Source organism: Aythya marila (genome assembly GCF_965140915.1).
Source record: "Aythya marila genome assembly, chromosome: 3".
In the NCBI taxonomy this organism is placed as follows: Eukaryota; Metazoa; Chordata; class Aves; order Anseriformes; family Anatidae; genus Aythya; species Aythya marila.
Genome location: NC_139044.1, coordinates 7614502 through 7634251, shown reverse-complemented (window position 1 = coordinate 7634251; position 19750 = coordinate 7614502). Strand labels below are relative to the sequence as shown.

At 45.5% G+C, this 19750-nt stretch overlaps 1 protein-coding gene across 3 annotated transcripts in view; it reads left to right on the top strand.

Annotated features, from left to right (window-relative positions):
* SPTBN1 (spectrin beta, non-erythrocytic 1) overlaps window positions 1-19750 on the top strand; it is a 135843-nt gene that overhangs the window by 46920 nt on the left and 69173 nt on the right. The window contains exon 1 of one of the 3 annotated variants that reach the window (XM_082755764.1): window positions 9774-10438. The exons of the other annotated variants lie outside the window; for them this stretch is intronic. Within the exon in view, the coding sequence (XP_082611890.1) occupies window positions 10330-10438 (109 nt within the window). The 5' untranslated portion in view covers window positions 9774-10329. Of the gene's footprint in view, window positions 1-9773; window positions 10439-19750 lie in introns of those variants that run through there. 3 annotated transcript variants of the gene reach the window in all.

Sequence of the window (19750 nt, the reverse complement as noted above, 5' to 3'; positions counted from 1 at the left end):
AAGGATTCACCTGACACTAAACAGAAGTAAAAGCTTTCTGGTGGTGAAACTGCAGATGTATTTTCTCAGCATGGGCCTGGCAGTGCTGGCTGTAAGTCCACGGTTAGCAGCCAGAGAACCAGTGCAAACTAACTAAGGTGAGTATCTGATTTTGCTCAGATAGAAGCTGATGAAACTACTCCATCTAAAGCTTTTCTAAGTGTGGACCTCACCTAGTGCTTTCCTTCTGGATTTTATGTCTGGGACAGTTCCTCAGCTGTAGTTCCCAAGCTGCTGTACTTGACCAGAATCTGCAGGAGGCTCGTGCTGAAAACAGGAGCATCGTTCTGCGTGCTCTGTGCCATGTTGATATCAAGAGAGAGAAAAGTGTGGCGGCAGTGATGCTGCTGTCCTAGAGCATGTCACCTGCAGCGCTGGCTCTGACTACAATGAATGCTGAACTTTTATCATAAAATGAGGAAAGCTTTGCCCATCTGGCACTGGTGATTAACGCATTTGCTTTTGAAGTTGCTGGTGAAGGAGCATTTCCAAAGCAAATGGAAAAAAACAAACAACAAATATATTGTTCTTAGCATGTTTGTTTTAAAGATCATTAGTAGATTGACTCCCCTCCAAAAAGCATCTCTGTATGTCTCTGCTCCATAAAAATAGCTTCCAAGTAAATGTGAACACCTTGTATTCGGTGATGTCCCATCAGAAATGTAATTTGAAGGGCCATTTGTATCTCATTGTCACGGTAGCATGATTTTGGTAACAGTTAGGCATAGTTTGGAGTTTTGTCCTCTCTTTGGAAGCAGATGAGTAACGTGCAAACAGCATGGAGGTGTCGGTCAGATCTTTGCAAACTCAAAGGTGCCAGATCAGGTGCCAGATCAGGTGCCAGATCCATGGTCCCATGTAGCCTGCTGAGTATAGAGCCAAGCTTCTGAAAAAAGCAATGCTGAGGGTAATTTCTGAGTTATCTGCATTCATGCCTGCTTGTCTGCTCGACATATAGTATTTAGGATTGCATAGCAAGGGAGCAACACAGGGACGTGACGGCGGCCTTGTCAATAACTGGTCCAGCACGTGGTGTTCAGGGGGGATGCTGTGGGCTGGAGGATCGGATGCTGAGCTGCCCCTCACAGAGACACACGGCAAGGCACAGCTGCCACAGCCACACTGCGTCCAGAGTCTGGCAGCTGCGGTCCTATCACGTCTCTGATTAAATTCTTTCAAGATGAAGCAATATCGGGTTGGAGAACACACAGCGAGCCCAGCGTCTTAGCAGTGAATGAGACTGTGCTGATGGATCTTCAGATCTTTGAATTGCTGTGAAGTAAGGTCTTGGGCTGGAATGCATGTACCGTAACTGCTGCTCGTAGTTTCTTGTGGAGGTCTCCAGATGTACGTTAGGCCTTCCTTCACAGAGGGCTGACGCTGTGCTAAGGACAGTAATTCAGTAATGCGGTAAAATAAGGTACGAGAACATTCTTGTAGTAAACGTAGGATGTGCGAAAAAGTGCTGTAGTTGAGAAGTGATTAAATAATAAAAAGCCATCTGTACCTAGAGGCAAAAGATGGAAAACTAATGTATGTGCACTGACTGCGTGTGCATGTGTGCATATGCCTATCTGCTTTTAGGAACTGACCAAAGAAATACCCAAAAGGGTGAACCTGAACACAGTAAATCTGCTCTGCCATACCTGGCTGTTAGACGCGCAGTCATTGCACTAACATTCATGGTCCATACAGGCAGGGATTTTAGGTGAGCGTGTTGCCTTATCTCCCGGACTGGCACAGCGCAGCTCTCTCCTGTCTATTCTAGTTTTCATCATCCATTTATCACCATGGCATCAGGAAAGACTAAAAGCACCAGGGGACATGCTTTTGGCTGCCTGCAGCACAGAGGAGTGGTGCAGCACTCTGCAGCAGGGACAAGTGAGCCCAGCAATGAGGTGGGTAGGGCTGGGCAAGTAAACCACTCTGGCTACCCCAGCCACTTGAAGAAAGGAAGAATACTGCCTGTGAGATACCTCCCACATAGCTGGTGAGGGCTGAGCCAGGCACGGTAGTAGAGCAGGGATAAAGCCACGCTGAAGTGGGGAGGTTAAGAGAACAACCAACCAGGCTGTCGGCTGGTATGGGACTGGCACCTTCCTGCTGGCCTCTGCGAGACCACGCTGACTTACACTAGCTGGGGATCTGAGCCATAGTGGCCATCATAGGAAACTTGAGCATTAGGCTTTTTTCAGCCTTCATCTTTGCTGTTGGAACCAATGTTTTGGGGATACTTAATGCAGAGAAACCACGGGATAACTAGTAATGGCTTCTGGTTGAAATGCAGTTGTTCTAGATATTTTGCTGCATCATCTTAATGGAAAGGATTTCTCATTTATAGAAACTGTATGCCAGTACTGGCAATATCTTTTTTTTTTTTTTTTAATTTACAGTTTTATCAAGGATGAGCTTGGCCATGGATGCATTTCAGAACCTATTCATGAGCCTATAATTTAAAAGAAGTCTTTCCACAAAAAATGTGTATGCAGAAGAAAATGTTCTCTTCTTATGTCTTTAGCGACTAACTAGTGAAGTTTCTGTATTTATTTTATTTATTCAGCCAAATCTGCAATGTGCCTTGAATTTTTCCTTCTATTTGTTGCTTGGATACTGCATGAAAGCGCTCCCTGAAGTATAAATAATGTGTAGCAGAGCACACTGCAAAGCAAAATTCAATACAGGATTAAAAAATGTTTACTAATTTCTGTTAACCTTGGAGCTTTTCTAATGGGGAAAGATTAGTGATGAAATCATCCCCTCGGATCAGAGCTTTGATTCTTATCTGATGAGGCAATATTCTGGAGAGATAGAAACCCAGATTGCCTTGGGAGGCGAATTGCCTTGATGGGAAGAGGCAAAAAGAATAGGAACAGGAGTGAGAACCAGACGAGTACAGAGGATAATAAAAATTCATTTCCAAGTGCCACTTTTTAGTAGCTGACATTCTTCCTAGTTCTGATCTCTTCTAGTGAGCAAAGCAACCACAATTTTTTTTTCAATCACTTTGTGTTGAGTGACAGTTTTTTATGTTGTTTTTCTTTCTTTAAATGTTATTAAGCCTTTAACGTGGATGTGTGTCAGACACGGACAGTCTTTGTACATCTAAGCATGCATGTGTAATATTTACTATATGCTCTTTTCATATATATATGTATTTAAAAGAATGAAATACATGGTTTGCTAATAACTTAAAGTTTTGGACAATTAGTACTTGTCAGATGATCATTATGCTTTTTTGCAGACAGGCAATCCCCAGATGGTGAAATTTTGTGGGTGAGGTTCACAGGAAGAAGGTTTTAGGCTAGAGATGTTTCATTTACCTTTGCTTTAAAAGTGAGGCTTTCAGTTCATGGTTCTACATCTAGGATTAAAAAACAAAACACAACTTCCAGCAATTTTTTCTTTCTTACATTTCCCTTCTGCTTTCTGTCTGGTTTATTTTGAATGAGCTACAGGGTCAACGCAAGCCTGTACCAAGGCTGTTCTGGAGCTTTGTTGCTTGGGTATAAGCAGAGCTTAAGTTCTTTAGGAGGCCCAGTTAAGTTCAGAAGTTTCTAGTTTAGGGGCTTGAGTTCCTCCATGTATGGAACTGGTAGAACAGAAATGTGCCTTTTCCCTGAACTCTTAGTGTGTGTGTGGCTGGTTACCATTAGGATATATTTGCAAATATTAACACAGTCTATATGTTTTCTGCTCTATGTATGGGAAGCAGGGGAAACAGTAGAAATGGAGACCCTAAAGATATTTTCAGCTTACTGTTTTTACCCTATTTTCATTTGGCTCAGTGGAAATAGAAGATTAATCACTCAGACATGAAAATTCATAATGCAGCAACACTACTTCTTCGTCCTGTGTTCACAGGCAAACTCTGGAAAAAAAACAAAACAGTGCAAGTGGAAGAACACAAAAAGGACTGGGCAGTCTCTCTTTTTCCATCCTACATATAAATGTAGGTGCAATTCAGACAGAGGAGGAAAGGGGTGAGAGGAGTCAATCAAAATAATAACACTTCTAAAAAAGCATCTTAAAACGTGTACAATTTATTCTGGAAGTGAAACAAGAAATGTTTTCATGACAAAATTTCAGAGAAAGCGAGTATGTTAAGTGCATACCTGTGTACCATGTTTGATTTTCATAGGCTTTTTAAAAGGTTTATAAATCTAAGTCAAGTAGCAAGCCGAGAGCATTTCATGGGCCACAGAGAAAACCTGTGAATGTAATTTTTTGGGTTCTTCAGGGATGGCTTCCCTGCTTTTAGTTCAGAGCATGGGAAAGCCATGCTCTGAAGTTCAGAAGAACCTGTTTGGACTGCAATATGTACCAACAGAAACCATGTTTTTTTTTCCACATGTGAAGTGCTCGTGTATCCCTTCCCTGCAGGCTTTCCTGGCAGACGTTCCACTGTTGCAGTGTGCAAGGCTGTGTTCTTGCAAAAGTCATGTCAACTTTCCTGTTAATCCGGGAGTTGTGTAAACTGTTCACGCTGAAACCCGAAACCAGGTGGAACTGACCCGGTTTCAGCAGTAAATTGATATTCTGGCCTGATTTGCCCAAGGAGCCCCAAAGGTTTCGTCACAGCGTGCAGGTTCCTCCCGAGCAGCCCAGGAGCAGGGCAGTGCCCGGATCCCACTGAACACTGGGAGGCCAGCTAGAGGAAGGCATGTGAGCAGGCCCTTCTGTGAGAAATCCTTACCCCTTGCTTTTTAATCTACCCCTTTCCCTTCCCTCTTGATTCCATTGGGTCTCCCAAGCCCACGTGAGTCAAGGAGAATACGTCTGGAAGGGACCTGGAGCAGCAAATGCCTTCGTAGTTGCCACTGACCTAAAATCCCCTTCAAACAGAAGTTAATTCTGTTCCAAAATGGAACTGTTGCTTCCAAGAAGCCCTTGTTGTGTCTGGGGCTTTTTCACCTGCTGCAGCAGTTACTGCACGTGGCAGGATGGTGAGTTTGGGAGAGGATCCCTGCTGTTGCCGCCAGTACCTGCAGCAGGGAGGTGCAATGAAGCTGTCGTGGTGACGGGCTCCTCTCTGCTCCCGCATCTTGTGTGTGGACTGGAGGGAGAGCAGCTAGCTCTGCAGGGCTCAGGGTGTGCAAATTGTCAAATATGATAAAAAGAACTGTTTCTAGAACAATCCATAGCAAAAACACCTTGCCTTAGTGAGACTATCGCACATGCAAGGGGAGATGATTCTCCTGTTACTGAGCAGACCAAGGCATTGGCGGAGAAGTGGAGAAGGGCAGACGTGATGGAGTTTCCAGTTCCTAACTGTGGCTCTGAGGGGCTCTGTATGAACTTCAGCCCCTGTCAGGAGAAGAACAAATGTTTATGTGATTTTTGGTGGCATTTTAGATTAATAAATCATCCTTTTTATCTCACATTTTTTTTCTAGTTAGTCACCAAGTAGAGAATTTACAAGAGCAAATAAGAGTAAAAAGGAAAGACAGGGGTGATGATTAACCAGATTTGTAATTATTGTAAGCTCTGGCGTGCATGCTGCTTCCCATTAGAAAGATAATTGTCTTTCGTGGAGTTGTAAAATCACATCTTTGTTTCAGAGCACAGCAGTGCAAAGCCTGCATTTATTTTATGGTACCCGGGGAACATTTTGTGAAATTGCACATTGGTTTTTCACGTATGCATTAAATGACTGGTTTTGTGGGTGGGCCTGTTTGGGACGTCGTGTCCACCACACATGCTGCCTTCCCTGTCGACCCAGTAAAGCCAGCTAGCTTTGGCTGGCTTGACGGGAAGACAGTGTGGTCTGGCGGGTGGATGAGGCTGTCAGGCCACTTGTAGCTATTCCTATTCTAGCGAGGCCGTGGGAGTACAGCAAAGCTGCGAACCCAATGCTTGTTTTCTGCAAAAGTTATCAACTGGATCTTTAGCCTGGAACTTCTTAGAGTTTTGTCTGTAGTTTTTTTGGGGGGCATACACTAAGATTTTAGTTCTGGCATTTTTATTTATTTTTTTGCTAAGAAAAGAAGCGATGGTTTTATTCTGTCTTAGAAACACTAATAATTAGGGATTTGGATGGCAATTTTGCTAGCTTTAATGTCTTTTTGTTTGTTTGTTTGTTTGTTTGTTTTTTCCCCTTGAATTGTCATGTGGTCAGAGCCCATTCACCTCAGCAGCACTTTTCAGAAGCAGTGCCAAGACAGATCCTGGGACAGATCCTTTCTGTTCTGGGGCAAGCACTTGCCTCCAGATGTTGCTTCTGTATTCATATTGTTCCTGTAATCAACCTCTTGTTCTCCTTGAGGCTTTGCAAAGCTCTAATCATGTCAACTAAGTCACGCTTTGCATTACTGCATGTATTTATGGTTAAGTGGATAATCACTTGCGTTTTTATTTAATAACTCTTAACAAGTACACAAACAATGCAAGCCGTCATTACCAGTCAAGCAGGGAGAGGTACAATTCAAAGAATACAAGCAAAAAGTATCTCATAGCAATGGGAGGAAAGTGGGAACAAAATTTAGGAAAAAAAATCCCACCTCCCTTCCTGGTTACTAGAAGTTAGCACATGATTTGCTCCCTAGTGTTCTCCACCAGTGTAGTCAGCGATGAATCACACCATGGACAATTTCAAGCTGGGCTGATTTGATAAGTTACACTTGGATCAGTGCTCAAATGTTATCTTATTTATGGCCTCTAAAACATTAATTCCCCTCCATAACATATAATCTAATTAGTATTGTCAAGAGTGCAGTCAATTAGAGAGAAACAGAGAAAATGAGTGAAAACTGTGTTTAAAAAGGGCTTTGTGCATGTGAAAACCTTGGGATCAATTTGATGCATTGCTGTGTAACAGCAGTAAGCAGGTCCCCGGGTCACTGGTTCGGAGTCAACAGCAAGTGGATTTATTAGGGCTGATGTTACCCAAATAAAAATGGGAACTAGCAGAATGCCCGTTTTTAAGAAGTTGCTCCATATGGTGTGAAGTTTCACAAATCCAGGCAGATCCCCATTTTGCTTTGCTCTTTTTACAACCAACCTGTTAAATGGAGCCTTCAAAATGTACGCAGGAGACGCAGCAAAGCATAAGTGATGCTCTGGCAGATGAGTCGGAAGCACCCAGTGATCAGGGCCATCCCAAGGAGCTGATACCATTCATTAACAAAGCTGGCACATCTGTTGCCTGGGGACCTGTTGTTCAGCCCAAATGCCAACCGGGATGGCCGCTAAAATGAGGTCAGAGCTTCACAGCCAGCGCTGCCGAGTTCTCCATAATGCCTTTGTGTCGCATGTCACAAAATCTGCCCAGTTCAACCGCATTCCTCCTCTGTCCTCTGGTTTTCCTCCTGCTGTGTAGCCTGTACTGCTCTGTACCTGCTGCAGCTCCTTCTCTTTTTCAGATGGCACGGAGTGTTACAGGGCAGGCCAGAAGTGTGTGTGTGGGGTGGGTGTGTGTGTGGGGGGGGGGTGCAGGACAAAAAAAACTGCTCAAACCCCAACTTTTGTTAAGCTTATGATTCCCAAGAAATGCTAACCAGATTCAGTTGTCCCATAGGGGATGATCCAAAGTGTGCATTCATGTAGGTGCTATTCATGTTTTATGACAGGGTGGGGAATGCCAGCCAGTGTTTTATGTGGGTGAAAGCCAAATGATTATTTTTTAATGTTTTGTTTTTGTAATATTTTACTTTTCAATATTTTTAATAACAGCCACGTGCATTAGTGCGTCGCCTGCCAAAGGTGTTGGGAAAACTTTCAGCTGGGGAAAAGTTCCTGGCTCCTGATTTATGCCCTTAAAGACGATAAAAAATTCTCCAGCTCTCCTGTCACTCATTTGGACCCGAGGGCTGCCTTGTGAACTCACATAGCAACACCTGTTTGCTCAAGGTGGGACAGTAATGAGCCCGGTATGCCTGCAGGTAGGGCCTGGCTGCCTGCCTGCTCTCGAGGGGAAGGGTTTCTTTTAATTATAACATAGCTCCGGCATCGCAGGCAAAAGCTGCTGTTGGTAGAAAGCTGCAGGAAAAAATCCTGTGACAGAAATAAGCCCGTACTTGTGTGCTGGGCAAAGCGTGCTCCTGGAGCTTTGAGGAGCTTGCAGTTGGATGTTAATGGCTCAGTTTACTGAGCACTGCCCTTGTGAATTGTGGAGCCCTCTGTATTTTTGTCTTCCCCTTCCCCCCAGCCTGGAAATCGGGTGGCTGCTGCCACACTGCTTGGGTCTCAGCGGCAGAGGGACAGCTGGCTGTACAGAGATTACCAGGGGAAGGTTTAGCAGGAACGTGGGGCTCACCATGCCAGCATCAGCGCATTGTTGTCTCGAGAGCAGCATCCTGCCTGCAGCAGCAGCAAGTACAGGTGCTTCCTCAAGGCCCCTTCTTGCCTTCCAAGCACTTATTTTAGGAGCCGAGCCTGCAGCACCTCGCTGCATTGTCCAGCGGTGTTCCAGCCATACAGTCGCTTTTCTTCCCCAGCACTGTTAAAAATCCGCTCTGGGCAGCTGAACAGGCTTCAGTGGCACAGACGTGGGTAGTGCTAGGAAGCTGAAGGCCAGTTTTCAAAAAGACTGAAGCATTTTAGGCTCAACATGAAGTCTCCTGTAGCACCAAAAGTCTTGTGTAAACACAGCTCTATTGATATAAAGGGGTTCACTGCAATACTCTAGCAAAAGCCCTTCTGTATCAATACAATAAGGAATTCTGGGCTAGGGATAGGTTGTTGTTTTAAGCAAACCAGTATAGTTAAAAGCCATAAATATTTTAAATGTATTTATGACCTAGGGAGTGGTGTGCCAGGCATTTCCAACAGCCCGTGTGTTTTTGGAAAGCCCAGCTCCAGTTGGGAAGTGTTGACTTCCATCACTTCTCCTGAATTGAGCACTGCTCGTGGCTGGATTTGTTGCCCGTTTGTTCCCCGGGGTGCTGGTGCTGGCTGGTTGGATTTCCAGCTTGCGCCTCGCTGGAGCCGGGGCTGCAACCAGCTTCTCCCACAGAAATTGTCCTCAAATTACTATATGACTCAAAACTTGTGAAAATACAGCATCAAAACAAAGGCAACATTTTGAAATGTTTAATGAGGGGATGGAGTGGGAGGAGAAGAGAACATTGATTCAAGTGGAAAGGAATTTGGAAATGCAAGAAATGAAAAAAAAAAAAAAAAACAAAAAAAAAAAACACACAAAAAACAACCACGATTGTATGAATGTTATCAGCAGTTTGAAAAGCAGGCAGGCAGACGATTCAGGTTGAGGATATATATGCAGAATTGACCTTTTAATTTAACTTAGAATGAGTGAGGGTAGGAACTCCTGCCCCTGGGGGACGGCTGACGTGTTGCGGACCTGGCGGCATCTTCAGGAGCCCACCTCAGCCCGCACGGACTGGTCCTGCACTTGGCTGGGCCCCCAGGTACCTGGCTCCCGGCACCTTCGCTCATTCCTGGTGTGGTGGCAAGCACAGCAGGCTTTTCTGAGCCCTCCCCTTGCCCGCTGCTAAATACTGGGTGAGCGCTCCTGTGTCCGGGTTGCTTTGTCAAGTGAACAGTCTCGAAAATGAGTGAGGAGAAGCGCCCTCCTTTTCATGCGATAGTAATCTGAGACTTTTCCGTTACATGAGGCTCTCAACAAAAGCTTGTAATTCCACCGGCTTTGTTCAGGGAGATACCACCGGCCCCCTGGCCGCGGAGGTGCCCCGGGGAGGGTGGCCAGGCCCTGCCGCCAGCTCTGGCAGCGGGTCGGGTGCTGCTGAGCGGAAGGAGCCGCTTGGGTGTTTCGCCCGCTGTCTGGCTCTTCCCCTGCTCCGCCGCCCCTTCGCCCTTGGTACAGCCTTCGTTTCCTCCACAGTGCCGTATGGTAATCAAGTGACATCAGCCTCCACCCGGGCGGCTGCTGATTATGTTACAAACCAGCAGAAAGGTCTGAGGTGTGCGCGGCTCCTGCAAGCGCCGGCAAGGACGGCAGCGCGTGGCTCCCTGCTGCTTTTCGCAGGCGGAATTGCAAGCTGGCTTTTCTTTGACTGAGCTTTTCCAGTGCTGGGCAAGCGTTTGAAACCTGATTTAAGCACTTGAGAGTTGCCTGGAGTGGAGTGGGGAAAAAACAAGACACCAAAAAACCCTCCTGGTGCTTTAAGTTTGAACCCGTTACAGACAGCTTACCGCCAACCCACACGGCTGGATTTTGAACCGAAGCTGTTATTTGCTTAGGGCTCAGTGAGAGCGTTTTCTCTAGGGACTGAAGCCAAACTTCTGAGGAAGCTGGGATTTACCTGGATGTATGGTAGAGAAACCTGTGGTTTCTTTATGCTGCAGTTCGTCGTATCCCTGTGTTACCTGTAAATGGAATTACAAAAATCAACCAGTATGCCCGGGCCCTTGTCCCCAGGATATGCAGCTCAGGTGCCGTATAACTATAATCAGTTAGAAGGAAGATTCAAGCAGTTGCAAGGTAAGCCCATGCTGTTTTTTTTTGTAAGTGTTGCTATGATATGATCCCCGTAAACATGTTAGCCTGGGCTTGTTCTCGTTGCATCAAGGCTTTAACAATAACAGAGGCCAAACGCAGTGCTATGGCACCAAGCTTTGTGTGCTTTTAGGGGGTACCGTGCGACTTTTATCCCTGTGAAGGTGTCCTCAGTTTTACAGCGTTACAGTGTGTGTTCAACGCTGAGCCACTCAGCCGTACGGATGAGGACTAACCAGACCAAGTCACTTTAAGCAGTAAGGGGGAGAGCGAGGAAGTGGTCTTTCTGTTTATTTTTGCCTTAAACAAAATACAGTTGTGACTGTGGAAACTAATCGTAAAATCATAGCTTTGTTTGGGTGCAGTTTGCAGTACAGCACCCAAACTGCCTGCCTGTACCTTGTAAAGATGGGTAGCTTGATTTCTTCAAATCAGGAGCACTTGCATCGTTTCCAAACAAGCTGATTTGCTTGAACTCATGTTGCTAGTAGATCACTCAAAAAGCATTCACACAATTCAACCTTCCTCATTTTCTTTATCATGTACTATTCTGCTTCTAGACAGAGAGGATGTCCTGCAGTGCCTCCCCACTACCTCCTCTATCTGATGGGAAGAGAAACCAGGGGTTTCGTTTGGGGAGCAATGGCATGCTGGATAGAGGATAGGCCCCTGAGCTGTGCTGAGAGCCTGGGCTCTCAGCAGTGCCCTGGAGGAGGATTGGGCCCGGTGTCTCCCTGCCTCAGACGCTGCTGCTTCCCTGTGCAAGGCAGGTCTCAGGGATGAATGAACTCTGGCATTGCAGTTTCAAAATCAGAAAGAATTCCTAGCCAAAGCCAAAAATCCTCCTCCTCTACATCCATGTGGCTCTGTAAATAAGCCAGGAGTACAGTGAAGTTCATGCCTTCTGTGCAAGTTTCTTATTTTACTGTGGTCTGTGCCACAAGCGTGGTCCTGTGGTTCCCTTCTGAGAGGGAGGAAGAGCCTTGGTTAGCGCAAAGAATGTTCCAATTTGTTGGCTTAAGGAGGGAGGCAGAAAAATCTTTCATTCATACTACTTTGTTTATCTCATAAACTGGCTCGCAGTAATGGCTGCGTACTGGATGTAATAAGATAAAATGACAGCAGCTTAAACGCTGGTAACTTGGGCATTCCTCAGGCAAGGCATGGAAAATCCAGGCTCCGAATTTGCACACGAGGGAATACGTTAGAGGCTTTATCTTGGACATCTGTCAGATCTCGGGCTGCAGCGCTCGCTTTAAAAAGAGCGTGTTAAGTCTGTGGCACAGGGGAAGAAAACACTGGCACATGCCTCTTTCTTTGCTGGTTAAGTTAACAGTCTAAAGAAGGCAGATTTTATCATTTTCAGGGTCACTGCTTCAGGAATCCATTATCTGTATGTTTACATCACATTGAAAGAGGAAAGGAGACCGCAGTGTTGAAAGCACAGAAAGTGAGTTTTCCCTTCAGTGGAATGCGGTGTTGACTTGGGGGGAGGAAGGAGGATTGCAATACTCCCCTTAAATTTACTGCAATTTCCTGTAACGAAAGAGATAAAATGCAGGGAGTTCTTCTGAAAAGAGGGACTTTGCAGTAGACCATCCATAGCTGTTTATTCATGCTGCAGAGAGGACAGACAGGCTTGAAAAGTAGTGCTGACAACGATCTCGGCTAGGGTGGAGCTTCAGTACAGGAAATGTTTTAAATTATGCACCAGATACTCCCTGAAATGCTAAATAACTATACAAAATACTGTGTGCTGTAAAGGGAGTGGCTTAACTACAGACACAGAGGTGTCTTTCCTTGGATTAATAGCTCTTTGTTTGGAGAGCATCTAACAGCCATTATTTGGTAGTTGCAGAAATTTCAAGTGACTTCTGTCTCCTGTTGGGGGCTCCGGTAACATCACAGGGCCCTTTGTGGCACGGCAGGCTGCTCCATGCATCCCAGGTTTAAATCCAGCCAGGATGAGCTGAGTACATGTAGGACTCCTAAATGACAATTCTGTCACCAGTTGGAAGGTGTACAAGCAAATAAGACCAGAGCATTTACAACATGTTTCAGTCTCTGGTAAAAAGTACCTTCAAAGCTTCCCTTCCTTCTTATCATTGTGCTTTCCCCCTTTATAACAGTGTTTCACCCCTCTTGCCCCTGGCAGCATGGCTTGGCACCATACAGGGTCCCTTAGACTCCACCTGTTCTTCCCACACTGAATTTGCCCCTCATTTCTCACAGTTCCTGAGAGTGTTCATGTGAATCCATGGCTTTGCACCAGCCTGTAGCAAGGTGTGCTTCAGGCCTAGTGGAGGTTGGAAACTTTCCTTGAGAAAAGCACTTTAAGAGCACATTTTGACTAAAAGTACAGAGAGCGAGTGCTCAGGCCCTGTACTGAGCAGAAGTGTGAATCAGGAATGAAATGAGGATACCTCTCTGATCTCATCTTTCCTAAGGTAGTGGATATGTTCAGTTTGGCACTGTAAGTCTCACTTGAGAAGAAAAGAAGAACCAGGAGACAACCTAATTCTGCCCTAAAATGCTAGCAACAAAGCAAATTCGGATGCAGATTTGAATGACCACTTAGGCACTCTTACATTACACCTCTGTTAAGTGCCTTGAAGTGGCGATTTTTATGGAAACTGCTGTTAAACTTGGTGGTGGTGACTGGCGGAGCCTCTCAGGCAGATTTTCCAGCCCTGTGCCACAGGGGCATGAAGCCCGCACAAGCTGTGGGACTGCACCTGGGCAGGGTTGCCTTGCAGGGCCCCCCTGCTGTTCTCCTCGAAAGGCCCAAGTGAAGCAGGAGGTGGCAGAAGATGCTGCTAGGAGTGCATCAAGGCTGCTGTGGTGTCAAAAGAAACACTGAAGCCTGTGTGTGGTAACAGAGAAGCAGAACCTGGTGGCCACGGGGTTGGCATATGTTGAAGCGGCTGTGGCTAGAAGGGGAAATCCAGATCATCAGCAGGACTCCTCAGCGTACTCAGTCCTGGTGCTCAGGAGAATGTCAGTGCAGGTGTGGAGAGAAAAAATGCTTTCACAAGTTCTGTTTTCTTTTGTAAGCTTTGTTAGTTCTTATTATGGTTTGTTCTCCCAGTCCTGGAATGATAAGCAAGAGATTGTATCAGTGGCTGCTATCATTTTAAACCTAGGTGTGGAGCTTCAGTTCTCACGGCTGGTTGTTCAGCAAAAAGGGATCGTGTTGTAAGGCTGGAGTAACTCTCTGCAAGTAAAGACAGGACCCCAAAACTCGTTTGTGGAAAACATGTTGCCATGTAGCTTATGCAGGGTATGTCCATGGAGGAAATTCATCCTGTTCAGCTGAGGACTTGCGTGACAAGCAGAACAGATAGGCTGTAACTGCAAACCAAGACACCACAGGGGCTGCGTTAACATTCTGGGGTCCTGGAGGGGTTTCAGGGTTGGCAGGAAGATGCAAGTCAGGAATTTGCAAGATCCCTGCAGCTGTATCACCTTCTGCAGCAAAGGTGAAGGCGCCTGAGTGGCAGTGCCAGGGGAAGCCATCGGGGCGAGAGAAGCTGTCATCGCTGCTCGAGATCTCCTTCCCATCTGGCTAACAGGACAGCATGGTGTTTGTTAACGCTGCTGGCAGTCAGTAGCTTGGTGGCTTGTTCAGTTCCCGCAGTGTAGTTGGGAAGCTGCGCCTCAGCTCTAAGGCTGGGCCAGAGGTGTGAGACTTCAGAGGTAGTCACAAATCTGAACTCCCAGGGGAAGGAAGCGGGCCAGATCTGTGCTCCTGATAAATCGCCTGGGGAAAGCCAGCTTCCAGAGGAGCTGGGTGCTGTACCCTGCTGTGTGGTACATTCTGATTTTGTTTAGTTTGTCTGATGTTGGATTTTAGGCGGAAATGTAATTTGTTTCCTGCAAGAAAGTCTCATCCCCAGATCCCTGCCTGTGCCCAAGGACCAAGAGGGAGCTGCTGCTGGGAAATGACAAGTGCGTCCAAGTTGCTCAGGGAGTAGCCTAGGTTAGGGTAGTGAGATCTCCTGCTACACCCAGGATCCTCTGAAGTTACGTGGGTGCCCTTTGAAAAGAGTTTCAGCAGCTGCTCTCCTTGTTTCAAGATTTACGTGCTGAAGGCTTTCACAGTCGCTTGCTAGCAGTGACCTGCACAGCTACAGGCAGTGATTGCTGAAGGACATCCTACTTTGTCTACCAAATTGGTCACTGACACTTCTTGTCATGGCAATTCCTGTTAAAGGTGAAACAGGGGAAGGTTTAATTTCAGATGAAATGGGTCAAGTTTATGTGTTTGTTTCCTCTCTCCCCCCCACCTCAGACCCACATAAATTGCAAATATGTCCATATTCTTCTGGCAAATCTTGCTTGGTTTGCTGCTGTCGGCAACCCTTCCAAAATCTTCATGTCACAGCATACTTCAGTCTTCTGTTTTCAGTGAATATGTGGGCACGAGCTAAATAGTTGGAAGCCCTATCAGATTTGCAAAGACTTAAGCAATTGCAAATGCAGCGTGCATGTCTGTGATAGCCGGGCCCTTATTCTTTCTGATGTAAAGTCTTTCTGCAAATATATTTGAACGTTAGACTCAGTTTTATGGCATTTTAGCCATCTGTAACAAAGATGGTAGCTGAATATTGGTGAAAGTCGTCTTTGTCTAGAAATGTTTCAAAAGGACAGTTGTTAGGAAAAGGTTATAAAAAGCGATCTTGCCAACTAATTGAGTGTGTAATTTCAGGATTTAACTTGGAGGAAATGATTGGGTAAGTGTTGTAGCTAACATATCCAAGTTCTTTTTCAAAAGGAACGTTTTTACCAAATTACTTGCTAGGCCTTATACTCGATTCTTGTCTCTTCAAAAAATGAACCAGTCAAATTTAAACTTTCCACATCCTCTTACCTTTCTTTACCAGAAAGAAAGCTGTGGCACAAAACTGATGCAGAATCAGCAAGAGGGCTGTCAGGGCTGCCTTATCATTGCTGCCCTCTCCATTGCTGGAGAGGGCAGCAATGATAATGATAGAGAATCCAGGATTCTCTACCAATTGTGATATTAAAAACAAAATAAAAGCGAGACTTTTAGGAAAACTCAACAGAAAGTTCTTGCCAAAGCTTTTCTTTCAGAACAAATGGTAAGCAGTAAACATATTAGTTTGTTAATACTAACATGTTAGTGTATTTTCCCTGTTTTGCAGGGCTGTTGAGGACAGAATGGCAACTCCATCTTTTCTGCTAGATAAACTGCTACTGTGGCTCGAGACTAAGTGAGAGCTAAAATATTTCTTACTGTTAAAGAAATAAAATAGATCTTGATAATCTCCTAGGTACTGAAGTTAACAGTTTTATCCTAAAGTCCTTTCTCTTTCTAAAAGCTCTGAATCCTTTTTCACGTCTTCAGATTTCTGAGAAGTGTGTCCCTCTGGTTGCGAGTTTTGGAACTTGGGGAGATGCAGAAGGCAAATTAAAACAGCACAGAGTAGAGTGTTTCTGCTGATGTGGTCACTGTTGATCCAGTTGAAAAAGTACACGTTTGAATTGTATTTGGCTCCACACTGAAATAACTGAAAATTCACAACTCTGAACTGTTGCCTCCATTTTTTTTAATTTTTTTTTTGTATTCTGTTCTCTTCACTTTCTATTTAGATCATTTGTATTATTTGTTTCTAACTATTTGGATAAACAATGTAATGTTAAAACAAAGAGAAAACTCTGGCTCTGGAATATTAAAAAAAAAAAAAAAAAAAAAAAAAGGCAATTGTTGTGTACCTCTGTGGCTCTGAAATTGTGAAGTAAACAACACTTGTAAGCAGATACGTTCACACGTGATGGTAAGGTGATCTTTGAATACCCCCAGGGCAATTTGTTGCCAGTTAGAACAGTGAAATGATTTGTGTGATGTACTTAACTGGTGTAAAGCCCCGTGGCTCTGGGAATCTGGAAACACAGCGATTTGTGCTAGCACTGGAGCTGGTCTTTTGTGTTTCTGGCTGGGCACGTCTAATGAGCTAAATGCCCCAGACAGTCCCAGTGTACCGCAGGCATGTTGTAACCACGTAGGAGTGCAGGGTCCTATTCCAAATATTTCTTCTGTACAAGAGCCCCACTCAAATCGATTGTAGGTTTTTGCCACTAACTTCTGTGGCAAGTGAGGCAGTATATAAGACTGCAGATGGAGATGGAAGTGGTGATTAAAAGCCAGGACAATTATAGGATTTCATTCTTGATTTTTTTCTGAAATCTGTTCTGTGAGATTGTTCTTTTTCTTCTTTTCTTTCTGTCTTTGTTTTCTCCTGGGTCCATGCTTTAATAACCAAAGTGGGTAAAATGCTACCTAAGCCAAGGAGCCAAGCTGAAGAAAATCAAATAGCAGATTTGCAGCATGATTCACAAAATCCATATTTCCTATTGCCTGTGCTAACCTACTCTGCTGTGGTGCCACAGCGCAGGGCGTGGGGATCAGGAAGGTGCACGTACCTGCCGCTTATGCATGCATCCTGAATTTCATGGCAGTAGTTGCAGTAACTGCACAGTGGTGAGCCAGTTCATTCAAAGTGTTTGACTGCTAACAGCTCTGAAGACCTTTTTATTCCTGTTTCAGTTACACCAGGAAGTATTAAGTATCAGCTATTCAGTAGCAGAGTATGACAATGACGTTTTTCCTTATGCGAAAATGAATTATCTCTATTGAGTAAACAGGACTGGGAAAACTGTTAAGCCAATTATTGGGAATTAGTCTCTTAAATTTAAAAGCTGTGGCGAAAGACAGAGAATCAAGTAAATAACGTTTTAGAGTCTACTTTGCTCTTCCCACAAGAAAGCCCGAGTGGAATTTGATGTGGAAATGAGCACCAGGGCTGGCAGGTACCAACCCATTGCCTGCCTGAGGGGCCATAAGGAGACAGGTCAGCTGCTAGCTGGGCTGCTGGGACTAATGCTGGCTGCTGGCCCCTTCAGAGGGTCACTGGCAGAGAGCACGGCCTGTGGCCCCAGCAGGCCTGTGCTCCCTGCCTGGCTCCAGGCAGGAGGGCTTTGCTCCTGGTGTGCCTTCCAGCGCGTTTCAGTCACGCAGAGACCAGACTGGGGCTGGCATTCGCACCTGAGGCAGTCCTGGCCCTGCTGTCCTCCACGATAGCCTTAAGGCAAATAAGGAGGCCGTGTAAGGACAGTCTAAAATCGCTGGCTGCCCCTAAAAACGCACGCAGCAGAATCCTTCCATCCCTTTCAGAGGAAGGAACACAAGCAGGATGGTGACCACTCATGCTTGTGACTTTGATGTGGAGCCTGAGGTCACAGTGGCTGGGAGAGCCCACGTTAACACAAAGGCCTTGTACACTTGCTGCTGGAACGAGGGTATCCCGGGCTGAGAGCCGCCTTTGTTGGAAGAGAACTACTGTAGCCAAACTAATATTAACCGCTCTCCCTAGCGGGGCTGAATGCCCCACTGTTTCCCGTAGAAAGAAGCTTAAAGAAAAAGGCCCTTCAGTTTTCGAGGGGAGAGGCGCAGTCAGACTGGCACGCATGCAGAAATTGTGGCAGAGTCCAGAGGCCGTGTTCATGGCTTCTCAGAGGCCTTGTGAAAGGTCTGGCATTAGCGAGCGGCCTTTTCCCTGAGATGACTGGAAATGTAGATAATGCCATGTTCAGTCAAGTTGGGTTTGTTCATAAAAAACGAGAACTGGAACTCCTGGCAGTGCAGGCTCAGCTACGCCGGCAGGACAAGCTTGCACTTGACAGGGTCAGTGTTGTGTGTGAGCTGTGCTTTGGTAGAATATCCAGTTTTGCACACCTTTCAGTAAAACTCTGCTGAGCTTGAGGGGAAGGTCATAAATATGATTTCTCATTTACAAATGTTGTATATTCCCTGCCTTAGCAAGCAGAAGTATCATCCCAGGTGGCATTGTGCAGGAATCAGTTTGGTGTTCCTTGCAGAGCCTGCAAGCGTCTCTGCCTTGGCTGTTGTCACAGTGGCAAGGTGAATGTTCACGAGGCTTGGTGTGGGCTTGGGTGGCTGTGTTTTGTTAGTTTCGGATTTCCTTGTCTGTCTGGTTTAGTTTTATCAGAACTGAGTTTTCGGCTAAAATAGCTAGAGAATCATGCAAAAGAGTGAATAAAGTGTGGTGCCAAGGTACAGAAATTATCTGTTACCACAGGACTCTAATCGCAAGAAAGGGGTGGCTGTAAGTCTGTGAAGATTGAACAAAACAGAGCCTTGTTGCAAAGAGACTGAGTCTTTCTGAACAAAATAAATGCCGTCTGCCCAGATTTTTCTTGATAAAAACCCTCTGGTGTAGGAAAGATACCTACGTTTAACTCAAGGGCTTGGCAAACTTTCCAGGAAGCCAGTCAATCTGCAAAGCCCCCTTCTCTGATGCTCTAAGCCAAGGGAGACCCATCAAGGGCAGTGAACCCACACAATGGCTCAGTTCTCCCTCAGGAGACCTTGTCTCTCAGATTCAGGCCTGCTCCTTCGTTCATCTCAAATAACTGCTCCTCTTGGGGTTCAGCTTCTCCACTCTGGCCCCGTGAGCTGGGTTCAGTCTTTCCCTTCCCCTTACCAAAAAAAAAAAAAAGAAAAAAGCCAAGTGTTTGTTTTGCCCAGGCACTGCTTCCAGTTTTTTGAATATGATTTGGTTCCAGGAAAAACAGGAGAGTGATAACAGGGCTGTCTCATCTGCAGTCAACTGACTACAGTTTGCTTTGGGTAATTATTAATTCTGCATCTCGTTTAATATCTTTCCTTGGTTATCTCCAGGGAAACTAGACTTACTATGGTAGTGCAACTGCCTTTTTTTTCAGGGTGTGTTCCTCTTTTCAGCTTTTCCAGGTTGTCTGGCAATATAATGAAAGAGATTGCTCTGAAATTGCGGATGTGACTGTACTTTGATTGCATGAGTCATAGTCGTTACGGAATGACGATTCAGTACAGCTCTGAATAAATAGGGAGGTGTCTGGAAACGTCAGACATCGGCTTGGTTCTGAACTTGTGACCTCTGCGCTATTCTTGTGCATTGGGGAGTTTGATAATTTGGGCTAACCCTACCTTTAAGTGCTCAGTGTCGCAAGTAGCTTAAATAAAGGAAATTCCTTGGGGCAGCAGCGTCAGCACCCCAAGCAGGGCTGTGGGGAGCATTTCTCCTCTTGCGCCACACTGAGGGGCCAGGGCTGCAGAGACCTTGCGGTATGTGGTGGGTCTTTGGTTAAGTGACCAAAGTCTGGTTGATTGAGGCTCTGATTTGGAGCCCAGAGGAGGAGGAAAGGGTGTCAGGAACTGTTTTACTCGTGATGGTGGGGATCACATTTGCTTTCTCAGAGGTGATTTGCTCCCCT